The 19,342-nt window shown below is 46.2% G+C and overlaps 7 protein-coding genes across 7 annotated transcripts; 4 read left to right on the top strand and 3 right to left on the bottom strand.

The window, feature by feature from the left end:
- Positions 1–2,609: 2,609 nt before the first annotated feature.
- ATNIH1004_009226 (uncharacterized protein) lies at positions 2,610–3,286 on the top strand (the record flags this gene model as incomplete). The annotated part of the gene is made up of 2 exons (XM_033573824.1): positions 2,610–2,725; positions 2,791–3,286. The coding sequence occupies 2 exons, from the start codon at positions 2,610–2,612 to the stop codon at positions 3,284–3,286; spliced, it is 612 nt and encodes a 203-aa protein (XP_033424376.1).
- A 326-nt stretch (positions 3,287–3,612) lies between these two features.
- Positions 3,613–4,595, top strand: MSMO1_2 (sterol desaturase family protein; the record flags this gene model as incomplete). The annotated part of the gene is made up of 3 exons (XM_033573825.1): positions 3,613–3,760; positions 3,816–4,490; positions 4,549–4,595. The coding sequence occupies 3 exons, from the start codon at positions 3,613–3,615 to the stop codon at positions 4,593–4,595; spliced, it is 870 nt and encodes a 289-aa protein (XP_033424377.1).
- Positions 4,596–5,422: 827 nt separating this feature from the next.
- On the bottom strand, positions 5,423–7,611 carry ATNIH1004_009228 (glutamine--tRNA ligase; the record flags this gene model as incomplete). The annotated part of the gene is made up of 5 exons (XM_033573826.1): positions 5,423–5,506; positions 5,570–6,405; positions 6,458–6,585; positions 6,715–7,105; positions 7,158–7,611. The coding sequence occupies 5 exons, from the start codon at positions 7,609–7,611 to the stop codon at positions 5,423–5,425; spliced, it is 1,893 nt and encodes a 630-aa protein (XP_033424378.1).
- A 2,207-nt stretch (positions 7,612–9,818) lies between these two features.
- Positions 9,819–11,010, top strand: ATNIH1004_009229 (NAD(P)-dependent alcohol dehydrogenase; the record flags this gene model as incomplete). The annotated part of the gene is made up of 3 exons (XM_033573827.1): positions 9,819–9,995; positions 10,053–10,664; positions 10,714–11,010. The coding sequence occupies 3 exons, from the start codon at positions 9,819–9,821 to the stop codon at positions 11,008–11,010; spliced, it is 1,086 nt and encodes a 361-aa protein (XP_033424379.1).
- A 71-nt stretch (positions 11,011–11,081) lies between these two features.
- On the bottom strand, positions 11,082–11,919 carry ATNIH1004_009230 (uncharacterized protein; the record flags this gene model as incomplete). Its single annotated transcript, XM_033573828.1, has 2 exons — positions 11,082–11,650; positions 11,712–11,919. The coding sequence occupies 2 exons, from the start codon at positions 11,917–11,919 to the stop codon at positions 11,082–11,084; spliced, it is 777 nt and encodes a 258-aa protein (XP_033424380.1).
- A 1,793-nt stretch (positions 11,920–13,712) lies between these two features.
- On the top strand, positions 13,713–14,822 carry ATNIH1004_009231 (uncharacterized protein; the record flags this gene model as incomplete). The annotated part of the gene is made up of 1 exon (XM_033573829.1): positions 13,713–14,822. The coding sequence occupies one exon, from the start codon at positions 13,713–13,715 to the stop codon at positions 14,820–14,822; it is 1,110 nt and encodes a 369-aa protein (XP_033424381.1).
- A 1,102-nt stretch (positions 14,823–15,924) lies between these two features.
- Positions 15,925–17,782, bottom strand: ATNIH1004_009232 (uncharacterized protein; the record flags this gene model as incomplete). The annotated part of the gene is made up of 3 exons (XM_033573830.1): positions 15,925–16,226; positions 16,929–17,606; positions 17,779–17,782. The coding sequence occupies 3 exons, from the start codon at positions 17,780–17,782 to the stop codon at positions 15,925–15,927; spliced, it is 984 nt and encodes a 327-aa protein (XP_033424382.1).
- Positions 17,783–19,342: the final 1,560 nt, after the last annotated feature.

Here is a 19,342-nt window from a genome sequence, read left to right on the forward strand (position 1 = left end):
AATTTATATTTCAGAACTAATCGCCGGCCTCGAGGGTGTGAATATAACTAAACACTCGCACCTGACTTAACTGACTAGTCAAAAGTTAGAGCTGAAGGCATGACTAATCTAATATCTCAATATTTATCGCCCGGAAACACCAGCACTGTAGCATTTGACTTCGACGTCAAAGCCAATGCAAGGAATAGTCAGACTTATACACTAGGTACATATATCCAACTTAAACATTAATCTAATTTGCCTAACTGCTCCCTCTAAATGACTCTTCATCTGGCAAGCGAGAAAGCGAGAAACTCAAATACGTAAATAAGATCATGGACCGAATTATCCTGGGATAGAATGCGACTTGTTGCAGAAGATACCATGTACCTTGCTAATCATTACTTACCAAGGGTACTCCTCTCCACAGAAGAATTCTTATTATGCGATAAGGGAACAGCCGCTAATGTTAGTATTCTCCTCAGTGCCCATCGTGCTGTTGCATGTAAATTATGAACCTTAGTAATGCGGGTGGATATGTGGAGGATATTTTTTAAGCCGGAAAATTGGATGGTAGATACGTTAAAGAATTCAGGACATATAATGAGTTTATAGGCTGATGGCTGGCTAAATATTTTGCATTTTGTTTCTTCATGCATTTTTATTTTCTAACGCACCTGCGTATCATGGTGTCTTATTTTCGACCCTAGGGCTCTGACCTTCTCAGCGACTGTTGTGTTAAGATTAAACCATTTCAGCTAGCAGAAATGGAGCTGGTATCTTTGGTACAACAGTCAGGCCTTCATGCCGAAAATGCCCTTTCGCACTTTGTTCTCTTGCACCCACAGCGTCAACACACCACTCAAGGAAGGTATCAAATCCTTGATCAGGGCTATCTTCATATGATTTCCAGTGCCGCCGAGTAAAGGCTTTCAGCTTAGAGGAACTCTTCAGTTAGATTCAGGTCTGGTAAGTATAGCGGTAAGTACACCAGCTTGACTCCCGCTTCTAAACACATTTGCTCTATCCGCTCAGAATGATGAAAGGATGCAATGTCTACAAGAGGACGGATTTCGACCCAGGCCATTCACCACAATAACGGAGAAGCTCTTCAATAAAATCCTCAAAGACAGAGGCATCGGTCGAACCTTGGAAGATGCGCGAAAATACAATGCCATCTTGAGCAGGAAGTATCTGATACCGCTGATTACGATGAAACTTGGACACTTAAATTGGTGCTACTCCGAGGAGGCCACCAGTTTGCGCGAAGCCTATTCTTTATCACATCCAGATTCATCCACGTAAATAAAGTGATATACCAAATGAATATCTGAAATAAAGTTGAAAATATATATCTCGCAAATTCGAGTTCTGCTCGCTTGCTTTCAGTTAGGCTGTCTTTTTTAACCAACCATTAGACAGAGCGCGCCTGATACTGCACGTTGTTGCTTGGACTTGAAACTCGTCCCATAGGAAGATGGCCATATCCTCAAGGTACTAATCCGGCTTCTTAAGAAGATAGTCACTAGAGAGTTTCCAGCATAATCGGTGTGATACTTCGTGGAAGTCCGCCTTTATTTGAAGGTGCTATGACAGTGCCAAAAAGATGGATGGATCATGCGCTTCCTGCAGTTGCAGCATCAGCTATCTGAGAATTAGCCAGCGATGGATCACATTTAATCACATCTTGAATAATCTGGAGTTGCGCAGATGCCAAGTTGGGTGCCATCGTAACTTGCGCCTGGAATTAGATTGATCATTGGGAAAATGCCCGTATTCACCTTCTGAATATGAAGGTGGGGTACTAAGGTACAACCTGTATAAAGTTGATACATGTAATCTATACCACCTTTGAAAACAATGACATACAATACAACGAAGTGGAACAGGGGTGGTTAAAACAGTATGAGGAGATGACACCGGGTTCGACTCCAACTGTACCAGCCACAAAGCTGTGGATCAGCCTATAAGCTGCATTCAGATTCAGATACCGGAACAGCAATAATCCAACAGATCAGTCTTCTACTGTAGGTGAACCGGTCAGCACCTAGTGGCCAGTCTTCCGGTGAATACCTATAGTTAAACACAACTACGAATCCAACAAACGGAACTCCGCCAGTGTCTAACCTGGAATGAAAAATATGGAAGAGAAACACGGACTCCCAAGGTTCTCAAGCATTCTTGGCACTCGGTAGGGTCAAAGTCTTGGCATTTTGAAGCCAAATAAAACATGGCATAGGTGACGTGATTGGCTGAGAATTCCAGATTTTGGGATACTTGCAACGAAAATTGTGGATACCGACCACCTTGATAGTAGGACGACTCTCGTATAGCCTGTCTTTCTCGTCGCATGCCGCGCCTCTTCGTTGGTCCGTGTACCCCGGTGTTAGCATCTTCTGAGAACCTTGGAGACGCCAAGTCTATTCCACTCCGCTTGGCGTTGTACGAGCAGACATTATAGGTGTAGAGCGATGGGAAGGAGGGTAAAAATGGAAAAGCGGAGCGAAGTAATGGGGGTCTGTGGGAGATTAGTTCCGTACTCGTGGGTATAAAGCCTACATTCTTCTGCTAGTCAGGGGGTTCTCTTGCGATCAGCATCGAGTTTTCGCTGTACAAGACACTCCGACACAATGAGATACTCACTTCTTGCTATCGTGGCCCTGGCTTCATCAGTTTTGGCTCAGAGCCAGGACCCAGGCCCTTCGCCGACTGCTTCAGTTGGCTGTCATCCCCATGGAGATCACTGGTATGTTAGCCATTTTCCTGACCTATGTGTGTGTATATATCTCTGTCTCACGGCTTTCACTGCAGGCACTGTGACGGACCTGCTTCCGCCGAGACCATAGCTACAGCTACAGCGAGCCACTCGGATCATGACGATCATGAGAACGATGAAAGCACAGCGACTCCAACGAAGCCAAGCCCTACTGAGTCGGTGGGCTGTCACCCTCATGGCGATCACTGGCACTGTGAAGGACCTGCTACCGCCGACGCCACAGCCACTACTACTGCAAGCCATTCAGACCATGCAGACCACGACCACAACCACGCGGAAGCCACGGCAACTCCCACGAAACCGAGTCCTAGCGAGTCGGTGGGATGTCATCCTCACAACGACCACTGGCATTGCGATGGGCCCCGAGAGACGAGCAATTCGGCCGGGACCGGGAGCTCCACGAACTCCGCGAGCAGTACTGCCAATGCATCTTCGACTAGCTCCGTACAGGACGGGGGTTCTGGAATGATAGGCGTTGAGATGTCTGTAGTGGTTGGTCTGGCGTTGGGTATTGCCGCTTTGCAGCTTTGAGGGCCAATTGTGTATGTCTGGCAGTTGTAACTTTAGAAAAGCGTGCGTGCATGTGATAATTGACAGGATAATAATATGATGTACTCCACATAACTGGAGAAATTAGACTCGGAAGAGAAATTTTGGAAGATCTCATTGGGAGTGAATGGTTGACTGAGGCTAGGGCTGGCCTGATCATTTGATCCGCTCGGGCATCCGAGTGGTGTGTCCGATCAGCCCATCCGGATGGACCCTCCACTTCAGGGGCCACTCCTGTAATATATATTAGACCAAGAAGAACAAAGTTCAGAAATTGTAGATACATGTCAGGCTGGGAATACTTCATTATGGAGTCGCTGCTCAATTCCAGCTCCGCGCAGCCAGCTGTCTCCTACACGCAATTCTTTGAGGTCGCAAAACAGCACAATCTGTCCACCATGGAAAGCCTCTGGCAGGCGCACTACTCCTACTGGAATAACGACACACTCGCCACAGGTATATAAGCAGCTCAAATCCCTCATCCCTTGTATTCCATCCTAACACAGAACAGGAATCATGGCCTTCGTCGCCCACGAACTGATTTACTTCGGCCGATGTATTCCCTGGGTTATCGCCGACGCTCTACCCATTTTCTTCCACAGGTACAAGATTCAAGACAAAAGACCCCCTCCATCGGTCATGGACCAATGGACCTGCGTCAAATACATCCTCGCCATCCACTTCATCATCGAGCTCCCACTGATCATCCTCTTCCACCCGATGATGAAGCTCTGCGGACTCAAATACGACCTCCCATTCCCGACCCTAAGCGCCATCGCCGCACAAATCATCACCTTCTTCATCGTCGAAGACACATACCACTACTGGCTCCACCGCGCCATGCACTGGGGGCCTCTATACCGCTCCATTCACCGCATCCACCACCAATACGCCGCTCCGTTCGGGCTCACGGCCGAATATGCCAGTCCATGGGAGACGCTTCTCCTGGGACTTGGGACGATCGGGCCCCCATTACTCATGGGATACATCACGGGCGAAGTACATCTGATGACGGTGTTGGTGTGGATGACGCTGCGACAGATCCAGGCGATCGACGCACACTCTGGGTATGATTTCCCTTGGAGTTTGAGACGGATTGTGCCGTTCTGGGGCGGAGCTGATTGGCACGATGATCATCATCGGTATTTTGTGGGGAATTATTCGAGCTCCTTTCGCTATTGGGACGGTGAGTTCTTTCTCTCTCTCTCTATCTCTCTTGTGTTGCATTGTGCTAATGGGTTTAGTTTTGATGGGAACCGTTGCCGGGCCACGGGGTAAGCAGAAGAAGTAAAAGCTTTGAATGGTGTAATATCTGGATGGATGCTTATGTGTATATTGTATATTGTTTCATCATTCCGCCTTGGATGTACCCTACAATCAATCTAATGTCTACTGAGTTTAATACTGGTACTATTCGCTCGCGTATATCATATGTAGTATTTATTTGGTCTTCCTTGCATACCAACTATAGCTTTGCCTGGCCTCTCTCCGTATCAACCACATTTGCATGCTCTAAGGGGAGAGCAAGATGGATCTGCGTTAGCCCAACGAATAGGAGTAAACACAATCGAATGCCAGTGTTGCCCCACAAACCCCGAAATTCTTATCTCAGCAGCAGACACCGGAACCCCGATGCATTCCAAACGCCGGGTCATTTCCCGTTAGGCCCGAGAGGGTCTAGGCCGGCTACGGGGACTGTCAACCTGATATTACGACTCCAGTCTAAGGAGCGGCGACCTTCTCAGCCCTACTAGGATCATCTTCAATTCAACGTCTACAGAGAGTACTCTGTAAGAATGTCGCTTCAATGAACCCCCGTATCATACTTTTAGTCGTATTATATCCTCCGTTTTATGCTTATTCCAGCACTTCCATGTCACATGGACCTCGTTTTTATTCAGGCTGACTCAGTCCAAGCTCAGTCGATGTTCTCAACATCTGTATAGAGATGCTTACAGGGAAGGTGTTTATTAAAACACAAAGTTGTGGATATAAAGATATCATCTTCGTCGATAACCTCAAGTGTATGTTATTCCCTGTTGGGTTTCTTTTCAACGCCCACCGCTCATGCTAATCCCTAGGTAAGTAAGAGAACAAGATCTAACACTATCTAAAGCTCTAGGCATCCTTCCTGGCATCTTCTTTGAGAGGCACGATGCGATTAAGCACAATCGAGTCTTCTGTACTATCTGAGTCCATCGCCTATGCAATTATCAAATATTAGCGACCACTTTTTCCAGGCTTGAGAGGAACTGATATGCTTACAAAGTATGCAACTCGCATAGCTTGGAATCGGACACTTTCCGGCCCAGAATGAGTTTTTTCGCCCTCAGCCTGCGGCCAAGGAGCACGACGGCGAACCTCATCAAACCCGGCATTTACGAGCGCCTCAGGGTAGATCGTCTCACTGTTGGGGTTGATGTCGCCGAGGAACCCACCCTCCGCGGCCATGGGGTTTTCAGATTTGAAAAGGGGATTGTGAACCCGAACCGTGACCTTACACGAGCCCTCCGGAACCCATTGTATAAATGCCTTCGGCTTGGGACCGTCTCGTACTAAGATGGCTTGAATCTCTGTTACCTTGCCGGTGGTCGGGTCCTTGGAAAAGGAAACAGCCTTGATGGGATGGGGCACCTGTAGCAAACCGACGGTTTGACCTGGCGCCAGGCGGAAAAATTCCTCTGAAGGAACCTCGCGGAAATCTGATCGGTCGATGTAGACGGATGACGTCATCTGCAGCTTATAAGAGCCAAATTCGGGCTTCTTTGGCGAAAAGGGCAACACTAGCTCCTGTCCCTCTAAATCACCGATATCTTGAATTACGACACGTATAGGGTCCAGGACCAGCAAGAGGCGAGGGACCGATGTTTCGAGATAACGGCGAACAGTCTGTTCGAATCGTGCAGTTTGGATAACCGTCTGTGATGTTGTAACGCCTAGTTCGTTAATGAAGGAAAGAATAGCTCCAGGTGGCACGCCTCGCCGACGAATACCAATCAAGGTGTAAAGACGAGGATCATCCCAGCCCCGGACGTGCCCCCTTTCAACCAGCTCTTTCAAAACTCTTTTGCTCATGACAGTTCCGGTGATATTTAGGCGGCCTAGGGTTTCATCAGCGGACGTTTGTTAAGGTCAACAATAACGGGGACTCACCATACTCGCGCTGCATTGGCTCATAAACACCGAGTGTCTTATTCAGCCACTCGTAGCTCTCCCGGGCAGTAATAAATTCGGTTGTGCAGAGACTATGGGTGATGCCTTCAAAGCTATCGCAAAGACAGCTGTTTCCGAATTAGAAAATATATCCTAAAGGATACTATAAGAGGCCAGAATAAGGCTCGCAGGGAAAGGTAGCCAAAGGAAAGTAGCGCGAAACAAGTCTAAACACATGCGCGCGAGAACACACTTACTGAGCAAAGTCATAGGATGGATAAATATGCCATTTCGACCCAGTGCGCATATGGGGAGTGCGGTTCTTGGGGATACGATAGGCGACAATATCCCACATCTGCGGGTTCCCATTTTCCAGAAGTTGTTGCTTCATACGCAAAAAGGCGGTTTGCGGCTCATATTTGCCATCGCGCATACCGCGGAATTTGGAAAGGTTGGTATCCACGTTCTGGGAGGCGTGCTCACACTGAAATCGCGGTGACTTGCCATCTTCGCCTCCACGTTGCATCTTGAGATCGATCTCGCTGCAGTGGCAAACGTAGGCTTTTCCGAGCTCGATTAACTTCTCGGCAAGGTCGTACAAGCGCTGGAAGTTGTCGCTGGAATAGGTAGTTTGATTGGGAGTAAACCCTAATAGATCAATTAGCGGAACGCACCACCAAGTCAATACCGTAGAAATTACCAAGCCAGCGAACTATATCCTCTATCGCATGAAAGTACTTCTCCTCTTCGGCGTCCGGGTTTGTGTCATCGAAACGAAGAATTGTCTCGCCACCATGGTATCGCGCAAAGCCAAAATTGATCGCAATAGCCTTGGCGTGGCCGAGGTGAAGATATCCATTTGGCTCGGGAGGAAATCTCGTTCTGACAGGTTTCGCAGGTCGCAAATTGTAAACATCGGCGAGGAAGCCCTGCTTGAACATGGCATCCGGGTCAAGAGTAGGCTCGGAGGATTTAGGGGTGGCGGTACCAGACTTGTTCTCTGGCTTGCTCGGGTTGCTCGTTTTAGCAGCTGCCTTGGAAGCCTTCTTTGCTCGCTTTTGCATTCGCTTCTTCAGCTCGGTCTTGGAGACCATCTCACCCGTTTCCGGGTCTAACTGAAGCTTGGCAAGGCCTTCCGTGACTTGTTCCGCCATGGTGGCTTTACTCATACGCAGTACGACGAAGGAAAATGTGGTCGCGTGAGAGATGCGTATCGCGATCAACTCGGTGGGATATTTGTGATCTCCTGGTTTCGGACTCCAAAATCCACAGGTGTGCGGAACCCCGCCAGCGGAAGTGTAGTTTTTCCGGCCGTGAAGGGCCAGCTGCTTAGTAAGATTATATACTCCTCCATGACATTTGCAATTTTGCTATTAGAGAGGTCCTGCTATGACATTCTGGCAGTAATAATTATTTTAATTATAAATAAGGTCCACTCTGTATCATTCAGCAATTTAATTAGGACGAAGGACCTTGAGTGTGTATTATATGTGCCTCTGCTATGAATTCTGTCAAACAGACTGTCTTACAAAACTATTTTATTCTATGATATTTCTTAGCATTGAATATTCGTTAAATATGTCCTTTACTTTGTATAATAAGCATTCAAAGGAAAGCAGTTAGTATTAATAGTTTAACAAGAAAATCTCGTCTTTAGTATTCCCGGCGATAAGGTCTAGACCTATATACGTTGGTTTCCCTTATTCTATGCACTATATTTCATAAACTGACTCTTTCTTTATCTCACATGATGCTGCTTTCAAAGCTTTAACAATTAGAGCACTTTGCTACTATATCCAATGCCATTATAATTGTTATATGAAGAGCTTCTGGCTGAGTCATCGAGCACCTAACTAATATCTACAGCTCAGAAACCGTATTGTAGAAGGATTAGATCATCATTGTGTTATTTACAAATATGTTTGCCCCGAAGTATCCCTTAATAAGTGGCCTAGCTCTAGGGCCATGTTAATATTTTTACTTACCCCCTCCGAAATAAAGCAAACAGTAGCAAATATGAAAGGTTAGACCGTTAGAGTCACTACGCTAGGTGCAGTCAGCTGCGTGCGGGGCTTTATACACCGATCAGAGTCATATTTTACAATGATAGCATGGTATATTAGTGGTTTATGGCATAATATTGTGCTGTTATAGGTAGACCCATTTATAAGACTTAGGCTTATCGTAGACAATAGCCGATTGTTTCAGTTAATCTTAACACTGTGATAGAATATGTCCAACTTTTTTAAATAGGTAGAACAATTAGGTCCTTTTATTATCATTATTTAAGTTGGCCAAATATATGTTTCTTAATCTACGGAAGTCTATATCTACAATGTGAAGCTATTATATCCAATTGAATAACTCTTGTCTCTCGGAGTACTTAACAACAGGGCGTCAGTATTATAGCTTGAGAATGAAAATCTCTATAGAATCATACAGTAGTGTAAAAAGTTATTCAACATGTAGTTAGTGACTTAAATTTTCACATTAATTATGACATTGTCTACTGTTCCCTAATTCTGCAATACTCCTAATCTAGGCGTTAATAAGCCAGTCATCGTCACACTAAATTGACTCAAAGTCTCGGAAATAGCCAGTTCTCCGAACCAACCCCAATTCTATTATAATCTAGACCAAGCATTAATACTTTACCTGCGCTGTATTTCGTCATCGGGTTGATTATAAAAAGGAGTTCTTATAAAAGTTGCTGTGGCTTTGGCATGCTGTCAGCAAGCGGGGATAGCGTCAGCAAGCGGGGATAGCATCAGCAAGTGGGAACAGCGTCAGCAACTGCATCACTAGTGCTGTGGTCGAAGGCCGATGGAAAATCGAAGAATTCTTAATGAGTTTTTGGCCAATAAAAATGTAATATTGGTACCGGTTCCACGGCTCGGGAAGGATGAGGACCCATCAGTTCTCCACTTTTAAACCCTTCCAATTCAGCAAAGCTACGAACAGGAGTGGCAGGCGTCTGTACACAGTAAGCCTCTTACAGTCAGTGTGTTTAGCTGGGCAAATTCAGCAAATGCAGAATATCAGATTGATTGGTATTCTGTATACAGATTTTTGGTTTCAAGAGTAGAACCGTAGTTCACTGGAATCTAAGTCCGAATTATTTGCGAAGTTTCAGAACACCTATTGTCATCACGGAAATAATGGACTTAACTTGGGAGATGTGGATATTTTGGTCCATGAATTTCTAATCAGTATTTTTCTTTTTATTTTTTTTGGCGCTTCGAACTTGATCGCTTCATCATGTTTTTGCAGTAACCGGCCTGGTATATAAAGCCACTAAGCACATCCTGGTAATTATTCCCTTCTCCATACTCAATCGACTCTCGTTGAACACCAATAGAAAATGGCTGCTACCAGTTACAAGTTCGAGGGCTGGATGGGCCTTGACGCCAAGGCTGCCGAAGGCAACATGGTGTGGAAGGAATTCGAGCCTAAGCCTTGGGAAGAAACCGACATCGATATCAAGATAACACACTCTGGTATTTGCGGATCGGACCTACACACTCTCAAAAGTGGATGGGTATGTCATTATGCCTTATGATTAAGTCTCTAGCTGCATCCGCTGAGTGTGGACCAGGGTCCTACCGTATACCCCTGCTGCGTCGGTCACGAAATTGTCGGTATCGCGGTGCGCGTAGGCTCGAAGACCGAAGGAAATATCAAGGTTGGGGACCGCGTCGGTGTCGGCGCGCAGAATGACTCTTGCCAGGGTCGGAAGGGTGATTGCGAGGCATGCGCCTCTGGTCTCGAGCAATATTGCCCGAATACTATGGTGGGAACGTACAATAGCGTTCATTTAAATGGTGGCAACTCATATGGTGGATATGCTTTGTACCACCGTGCACCCTCGCATTTTGTTATTAAGATCCCCAATACTATCCCCCCGGCTATCGCTGCGCCCATGCTGTGCGGTGGTATCACTACCTACTCACCTTTGCGTCACAATGGATGTGGGCCCGGAAAGACGGTCGGTATTATTGGTGTTGGTGGTCTAGGCCACTTTGGTATTATGTTTGCCAAGGCCCTGGGTGCTGATCGGGTGGTTGCCATCTCTCGCAAGGCCAACAAGAGGGAAGATGCTCTTAAGCTTGGAGCAGACGCTTATATTGCTACCGATGATAACAAGAACTGGGCTAAGGACAACTCACGATCCTTAGACCTGATTGTTTCGACTGTCTCCTCGTCTAAGGTCTGTACTGTGGATTGTATGGTGCTATATCGGCTAATGAACTCGTCAGATGCCCATTATTGATTACATTTCCCTCCTGAAAACCAATGGATCTTTCGTTCAACTCGGCGCCCCGGAGGACGGTGCTCTCTCCATTCCGGCTTTTTCCCTGATTATGAAGAGAGTCAAATTCGGTGGTTCGCTGATTGGGAGTCCTAGTGAGATCCGCGAAATGCTGCAGCTGGCTGCTGAGAAGAATGTCCGGACCTGGGTTGAGGAACGTTCAATGAAGGATGCCAACCAAGCTATCGTGGACATGGGTGTGGGCAAGGCCCGATACCGCTATGTGCTTGTCAATGAGCAGTAGAACAGGGAATGAAATCTATATACAGACATAGGGATAAGAGTATGATGAATGACTTTCAATGTCCACGTACCTTACAAAACTTCTTCAAATGATCGAACCGTATATTCATCTCCAGAAACCACTACTGTCGCTCCTGTCCGCCATGACCCCGTGTCCTCTTTTTGGAGGCTTTTCATTGATGGTAATTCGTTTGCGTGGGGAAATGTGTATGTTTCCCCCCATCCTCCTGTAGTGTCCCATTCTTCCCGTCTTGCACTAACTTCTCTCCCTTCCTTCACAGTGATAGTACCGGAGTGATCCGAGAGTACAAGAACCTGAGTTTGGCGCAATGCCAAATAAGTGCCCCAAACCCTGGCCAGAAATGTTCTGGCCACCTCAACCTCACCGCCCACATTGGCATTGATCGTATGTTTCGACTCAAGGACCCACGATACGCCGCTCCCAGGACCCTCCGCGCCTTTCCTGAATGGCAATTCTCTCCATATTTCCTCGTAGTCGGAAACTGGAGCGCCAGGTCGATCAGGACGGGGCATTGACCCGACTTCTAGTTCATCGCCATTAGGCAGAGTAGTGAAGGTTCCACAGTCGGCCACATCAAAGGAGTTGTGGGAGTCAATTTCGTGGGTGAATTGTACTCGACCTATGAAGTCAGCGCCTTGCTTGTTTATCCTGTAAACTTGGATTAAGCGTTGGGGAAATACTGGAATCTTCACTGTCCACAATCCGCTGCCCTGCAATTGCCCAATCGATAGCACTGCTTTTCTTGTCAACGCGCAGGTCGACATACCAGCCCTTGACAGACATAACGATCGTATCGGTGGTTTCCGACGCAGGTTCGGGAATCCAGCGGATGGACATCCTCGTGGAAAGTCGGCTGTCGCTTGGAGGGTTGGCTGGCTGGGGGGCCATAATTCATAGATTGTTTCGTATGTACAGTCTGGGGGAAGGACGAGGGAGGTTGAGAAGTTGAGAGAGTGAGAGGAGGGGGCAAGCTGCCTGAGGCTATCAATCAACCGTACCCCGCACCGCCGCCATTGGCTCACTCGGCAGAAGTATACAACGCCGCTGTTCCATTGTATGTGTGGTACTGTCTATGGGTGTTTTAAAATTTATTATATATATTAATTGGTCTGCTGTAGAGCTCTAATATACGGGGAATAATGGGCAAAATAATTGTGTATGGATTTGTGAATTCCTTGGTGAGTTCAACGGAGAGGCTCCCAAATGGGCTGCCAGCACACGGATTACCCAGTAGCGAAAGCGATGCATATCTCTGGGCTTGGCTCCTATTATACTAGTTTCTAATTGCTATAATTAATAGTCAAAACAGCATTGCTTTTTATTCTTTATTTTTGGGACGTTTAATGGGAAAATGAGACGAGAAAGTCAATGCCTGTTCCATAAATGAATGACGATTACAACATGGTAGCATTGGACTTCTGGTAATTATCAGGGCTATTCGATTTTTAGAATTTGATCCCAAATGGAGATCAATCACTCTGCTGGCGAATTAGTGTTTGTGAGCAATAACATGGCGGTATTCACGCCGCTTTTTATTGCCAATTATTGATAATATCGGAGAATAAGAAGTGAGCCAATAAAGCGGTGTAGATTGAATTAGAAATAGTACCAGTGTTTAGAAAACATCTATTTGACCAATAATTATCCTTTGGGACGCGACAATCCAGGCTGACGTGTGCTCTGATGACAAGATAGCTCGTGAACGAGTCAAGAGACATCGTGGTGTCAACAGCTGGCAGGCTCGTCATAGTTCGCTGCATGGGTCCACTCTCCTCAAAGTATATTTCTATGGTCAACGATTCCACTGCTTCAAGACACAATTTCATGACTTATCCCATGGGATCTGCAGGTTGGAAAGCTGGGTCCACATTTCATAGTTTATTCCCCCTTCTCCACCGGGGTAGCCGTGGCCTGCCGAGGATCGTATATACTCTTGACAGAAACCGAACGCCAGCTCCTCTAGGTTTTTTTTTTTCTTCTTCTTTCACCACTTATCAACAACCGTAGCCCTATTAATCGTTATGAAACCATACCCTTTCTTTGTCGGATCGCTCCTATGTTTATTGTCGATAAGCAAACCTGGGCATAGCGCACCCAGTGTACTCCCCACAGTGGTGATTCCACAGGCTACGATTGTTGGCACTACAACACTTCTACCTTCTGCTACTGTTGCTGTCAACAAGTACCTAGGTATCCCATATGCGGTTTCTCCTCCCCGGCGCTTTGAACCCCCACAACCAGTGGGTGAATCTCGCCATGTCTCAAATGCTACGCATTGGAAAGATAGATGCTTCGAATATAAGCGTAACAAGATCCGAACTCCCAGGTATATACATTCCATGCTAATGAGATGCAGAGATGCCGTTGTCTCTGCCTGGGGATGATGCCGTCTCGGCCAGCGAAGATTGCCTGTATCTGAATGTTTACACCCCTGCGAACGCAGCCGTCTCTGGGAATAAGACAGTTTTGTTCTGGATTCCTGGAGGTGGTCTGCAGTTTGGACATTCAGGACAGCAAGTCTATGATGGTTCCCAATTTGCCGCATCCCAGGACGTCATTTTGGTCTCGATTAACTATAGGACCAACGGTACGTTATTTAGTTCAAGTGCCGCTAACCATCACGACCGAAACTAATATATAATCAAGTTTTTGGGTTCCCCAACTCTCCTGCCATTGACCAAATGTCCCAGAATCTGGGATTCTACGACCAGCGCCTCGCACTGGAATGGACCTCGTCCAACATTGCCTCCTTCGGCGGAGACCCTTCGAAGATCACCATCTTTGGAGATTCCTCTGGCGCCTCGTCTGTGGACCGGTTGGTTACAGCACCACCTGATCCACTTCCTTTCCGAGCGGCGATTCTGCACTCCGGACAGGCGACAGTGAGTGCGAACGAGAATGCCGGTCCACCCAACTGGAAGCAGGTGGTGAGCTTTGTGGGCTGTAATGGCACCACAGCAGCTGCCGAATTGGAATGCATGAAGAGTGTCAATGGCTCCAAAATCCATGACGTAGTCCAGAATCTCGCTCTGGACTTCTTTCCAGTGTCAGATAACGTCACACAACGAGCCACACCACTTCTAGAGGCTCGAAAACATGGCCAATCGGCTAATATCCCTATCGTGATTGGGACTAATTCGCATGAAGGCTCACTGTTCGTATCACCGATTCTCTCACAGGCAATGCAGCGAAATGGTAGTATATCTCTTTCGGCCTTCTCCGAGTTCCTGTCGTCTCTAGTAGACTCAGCAAACGCTCGTTGGGTTCAGGACTCTCTAGCCGCATATTTAGCACAAGGGCCGACTGCTTTATTCTTTAGCGTTGCAGATTTTGTCACGAACCTACAATTCCAATGTCCTACAAATCTCGTCTCTCATGCAAACGCCCAGGCCAACAATCCCACCTACCGGTACTATTTCAACGCGACATTCCCCAACATCCAGAGCCCGGCACTCCCTCCCTCCATGAATATTACAAATATCGGCGCATACCATGCCTCAGATATACCGTTGGTTTTCGGTACCTATGATGCTTACTCGACCTTCGGAAATTCGACGTCTGGAGAAGTCGCATTGAGTCGATTCATGCAGCGTTCGTGGGCGAATTTTGCCAAAGACCCTTATGCTCCGGCCGCGCCCGGATGGAGGGGCATGAATGCCAATGGCACGACTGATATTGGCTGTTTGGGATGTACTGCGAACCCGACGGGGGTGAGCCTGATCTCGGAGGATGTGGATTCTGCATGTTCGAGCTTTTATCCACTGTACACTGCGACCAGGCCCGTGTCTTGATGTCTGTCCCGGAGGGTGGAGCGGATTAATAGGCTGTTAACGTAATTAGCACACGCGTATGAACATATGACTTTCTTTCAGATTTTGTATTTATGTCAATTATCTGAAGACAATATCGTCCTGCAAGGAAATCACACAGTGCATACTTGTATTGACCTCATCCTCAATGTGATGATTTCACAATCCACCAAAACTCGGAATACACGGAACCATGGAAGGAGGATATACTGAAGTTTAAGCAGACACCGGTTGTTGAACTGTTTGGTCATCTCCACTGATCGCAGGATCGGAACTGTCGGAATGCAACATTCGGACTCGGCATGAACGCAGCATTGTATATTAGTAATCTATAGAATAGTTTACTTTGGTAATTTTATTATTTGGCTCAATATTTTCATATAGTGGATATGGGCTTCTTGTAGTGAATAGAGAATTTCTGGTCGTTTATATTTGACAGGTTTTATATACATATTTCGGTGGGCTAAAAATAAAGGAACAAGAATAGATACAGAAACAAGTAAGAGATAATAATTATTCATTAAAAGGCCTAAAAACAAGCTTACAAGTCTGATCGCTCGGTCGCGCAGATATTTTCTGATTATCTATATCCATGCACCCATGCAGATGCAGCGCACGACAGTTATTCGGAATCGAGCGTAGACTTTTCGAAGGGAATTTTCATCGATTGTTGCTAAACTATTCTATTAGCATCTTTAACAAAGTAATGCCAAGAAATAAACAGAGATGGAAGAAATGAAGCAGATAATGCCAAACCTACCTCCTACTCGTATACCCCCGTCCACCAGTTTCAAAAGCAAAGAATCTCTTCCGTTCATTCTCGCCCTTTTCATTCATCCATCTATCGAGGTTGAATCTCTCCGTATCAGGAAACACAACTTCGTTGAACCGATGAACAGTGTACGAGTGACAACTGAGGATTGTCCTTTGGGGAAGATAATATCCATTGATAGTTCGACCGCCTAGAGGTACATTGCGTGGACAAGACATGGGAATAGACGGGGAACATCGCAAGGATTCTTTAAATACGGCGTCTAAATATGGTAATTTGTGGAACGGTATTTATGATGAAGGGGAGCGGAGTTCATCGTGAGGACGATTTTGGAGTAGCATGTTGTGGCTGGGAGAGCTCCCACATGAGAAAGCTGAGCGCGTCACCGGTGGTGTCGATCTCCGCTGCCATGTGGTCTTTGCATTCTGCTGCGACTTGCATGATGCTAAGAGGGGAGCTGGGGGGGGGAGAGTTTGGCGACGAGACTGTGCCTATCGTGGTGATGTTGGGCGGTGGTTTGGCGGACGTAGGCATGTACTTTGGAGTGCGACGAGGGGTAATGGTTTTGGGGGAGAGTGAGAATAGAGAGGGGAGGTAGTAGAGGAGGAGGTTTTCTGGGCTACGTTAGAGGAAGTGGACTGATGAGGAGGATTGGGGGTGAGATGTGTTTTAGGCCATGGTGACAGGTTAATTCCATGACTTCGAAGTCTGCGACTGAGTCTAGAGACTTGGGGCCGCGAGGACTGGACATAAAATTTGCTACGCCGTCAAGGACGTAGCAGCGGAGGCGGCCCTGATAATTGGATGGAGCAGGTTGCCCAGGGGGATGAAAACTTACGAAGATATGGACGGTATGGCCAGTAGCTGCACACTTGGATGCAAAAGACTGCGTGCTTTGCTGAATAGCCGAGTAATGGTTTTAGGGTGGGGCGTTGGACATGGCATATTGATCTGAGTGTTCGCGTTTGCGTTGACCATGCTGGCGTGTGTTAAATATCGATTAGACCATGGTATAGTACTCACTGTTTGTTTGTCTGGTGTGGAATGTTCTGAGCTCGTTATATTCGGTTGAAACCTATTGTGGCTGACGCGCTTGATTCCAACCTGTCAAAACATGTCATAATATTCTTTTGTCGTAGCCACTTCTCCCAGATGCGTATATTTCTCGAATAGCTTCCAGGCTGACGAAAGATACTTCGTTGGGCAACAAATGGACTACGGCGCCATATTTTCTATGCAACTGATGGATAAAAAGGCCTGTTTCCACTAAACTCGTGGTATTTTAGAATAACTCTAGGTACTTTAACGAGACTCACTCAAACCCACTATGGAAATTCCCCAACCCCCCTCCACCGTCTTTGATGTCTCGATAAAATCCAAAATTGTCATCTGTATGCCATTCTGACTGAGTAAATCTTCATCCGCTACAAGAACGCCCCTCTCCACCGGCCCGGGGAGAGACCCATTCAGCTCCCACACCTTGCCTCGGACATCCTTCACAAAAGCCATGAAATGGCCCTCGACTTTATCCTGTGCAGTCGGAACATGAGTGCTTCCTGTTACTGCAGCATCCATATGTGCCTCCTCCAGGAATTTAGAATCGTAAAGTAACTGCGCCCTCTCTGGTGGGGGAAGAGGGACGGCTGTTTTTCGTAATTCATCGAGTTTGGATCCCGCAGTAACATATCTCCCGTCATCAAGATTTAACAAACAATGTAAAAGAGCCATAAGACCACAGGCATTTCCAATAGTCTGTTTTACCCTGAGAATCGGTTCTGAAGAGCCATGTCCAGTATAGCAAGGTAGAGAGGATGCTAGATTGGAGCGAACGGGATTAAATATTGGCGAGACACAGAGAAATACCAGGGCATTCACAGGGCGAGGGAGAGAATGAAGTGCTTCATCGCTTTGAATGTCGAAGATGTCATGGAAAGTCAGCGCGTCGGAAATGCCAAGATTATGAGCGAGTCGGGAGAGAACCTCGGGGTTGTTTTCTAAACAAGTTAGTTGAGATTCTATATAAGTATGTAGATCACTACCGATCGGAATGAACGTTTTTTTGCCGTTTATGAACTCAACGCCTGGGGCCATGGCGATTCAGATTGATGCATTCAAGTGGTTGACGGGATGTACAAGTATAAGTGCATGGTTGCCTGGTCGGCTTACGCATGCAGGCCCTTGTATAAATGGTGTCATGTGCCAAGACGATATCAATAGAACGCGCCTTGCCAACCGCTAAAGTGGAAAGAAGATAGGGTAGCTGATGAGTCAGTGGGTTTATACAACTTCCTTGGCTTGTATTTGTCAATGAAGAGTTCAGCCGTTGGTGTCACGGCCGCAGGATTATGGAGTATTGAGTTTTTCCCTAAGTTTAGGCGACTCGACCAAAGGGCTGTGCATACCTTTGACAGATCTTTCTTAGAATTATATGCAACATGGAGGCTATGTTAAACCTTTGACTTACTTATATCTTACTGTTGTTTATACTGCATTTAACGATGTGACGGTTTGCAGGCGGCCGAAAATGGCTACGTCAGCGGCGGTTGTACGAGTCTTGCTAACAAACTCTGTCTGTTAGGGACCTACCATATTCGGTAGGGTCACGTGGCCTCACTTAGTCACCCACCTAGATAGTCAGCTCGCCCGAGCTCCTGAATTGAAGAGAATTGTGCCTCGCGAACAGGTTATGAGACCCTCTATATCTTCCTTTTAGAGCTGATATTACGTGGTTTTAAACCACCTGTTTTGTCTATTTAATTGCCCCTCGAGGAATTGATAATAACTTTAATTAAAATAGGCCCGAAAAAGGGAAAAGCGCCTGCTAGGGATAAATCTCCATACTATACACCTAGGCCATCCTCTCCTGCGATAACACGACCATTACCACAAGATACTGCGTCGGAGGAGGAAGAGAATAATTGCATGGATTATATATTAAGGGATTAATTTAGGGATTTCCAAACGCAACTGCAGAGTTAAATACAAACTTAAATGCAGCAAATAATAAAGCTAATTTAATATAGTTAATCGCCCCTTTTAAGTACGCCTACTCCAAATCTAAAGTCCATGTTAACAGATCTACTGCCACCACGCGAGGATGACGCCGGCTGCGTGAGTATAATACAAGCAGTTAGCGCCATGCGGAAGGATATTAGTCGAAAGCTTTAATATAAACTAAGATCTCTAAAGATTTCCAATTTTGCTAATTAGAAAGAGGATCTACTTAAAAACACCCGTATTATAAACACGGAGTTAATTTTAATTAACAAGAAGCTTAATTTACTAGACAGTGACGAGCTTAATTCAGTAATTTAGCAGATAAAAAATAAAGCTTTGGCTATCTAAATCTACCAATTAATATATCGAGAAGTGCAGGATCGCCTAGGTGAGATAGATATCTTAAAGGCAGCTGTATTATATATACAAATCTATAAGGTAATAGGTTAGACGAAGGCCCAGGAGCGCTATAACCTAGTGCGAGAAATTATTAATATTAAATTATAGGATAGCGACTATTTGGCCTATAAAAGCAAGCTTTTAATACTTTAGGCACGCGCAAAACACCTTTATATAACTGTGGATAATATATTTTATAAAATCTCCCACGGTGCAGTCGTGCCGCTTTTGTGGTCGTCCTGCCTGTTTGGGTCCATGGACCCGTCCCATCCGTGCCCCATCGGGTTACCGTGGTTCTGAGACTGGGCAAATTACTGAATACGGTTAGACTACC

The sequence above is a fragment of the Aspergillus tanneri genome (assembly GCF_003426965.1).
Source record: "Aspergillus tanneri strain NIH1004 chromosome Unknown AapTan_6_pilon_pilon_pilon, whole genome shotgun sequence".
Classification (NCBI taxonomy): domain Eukaryota; kingdom Fungi; phylum Ascomycota; class Eurotiomycetes; order Eurotiales; family Aspergillaceae; genus Aspergillus; species Aspergillus tanneri.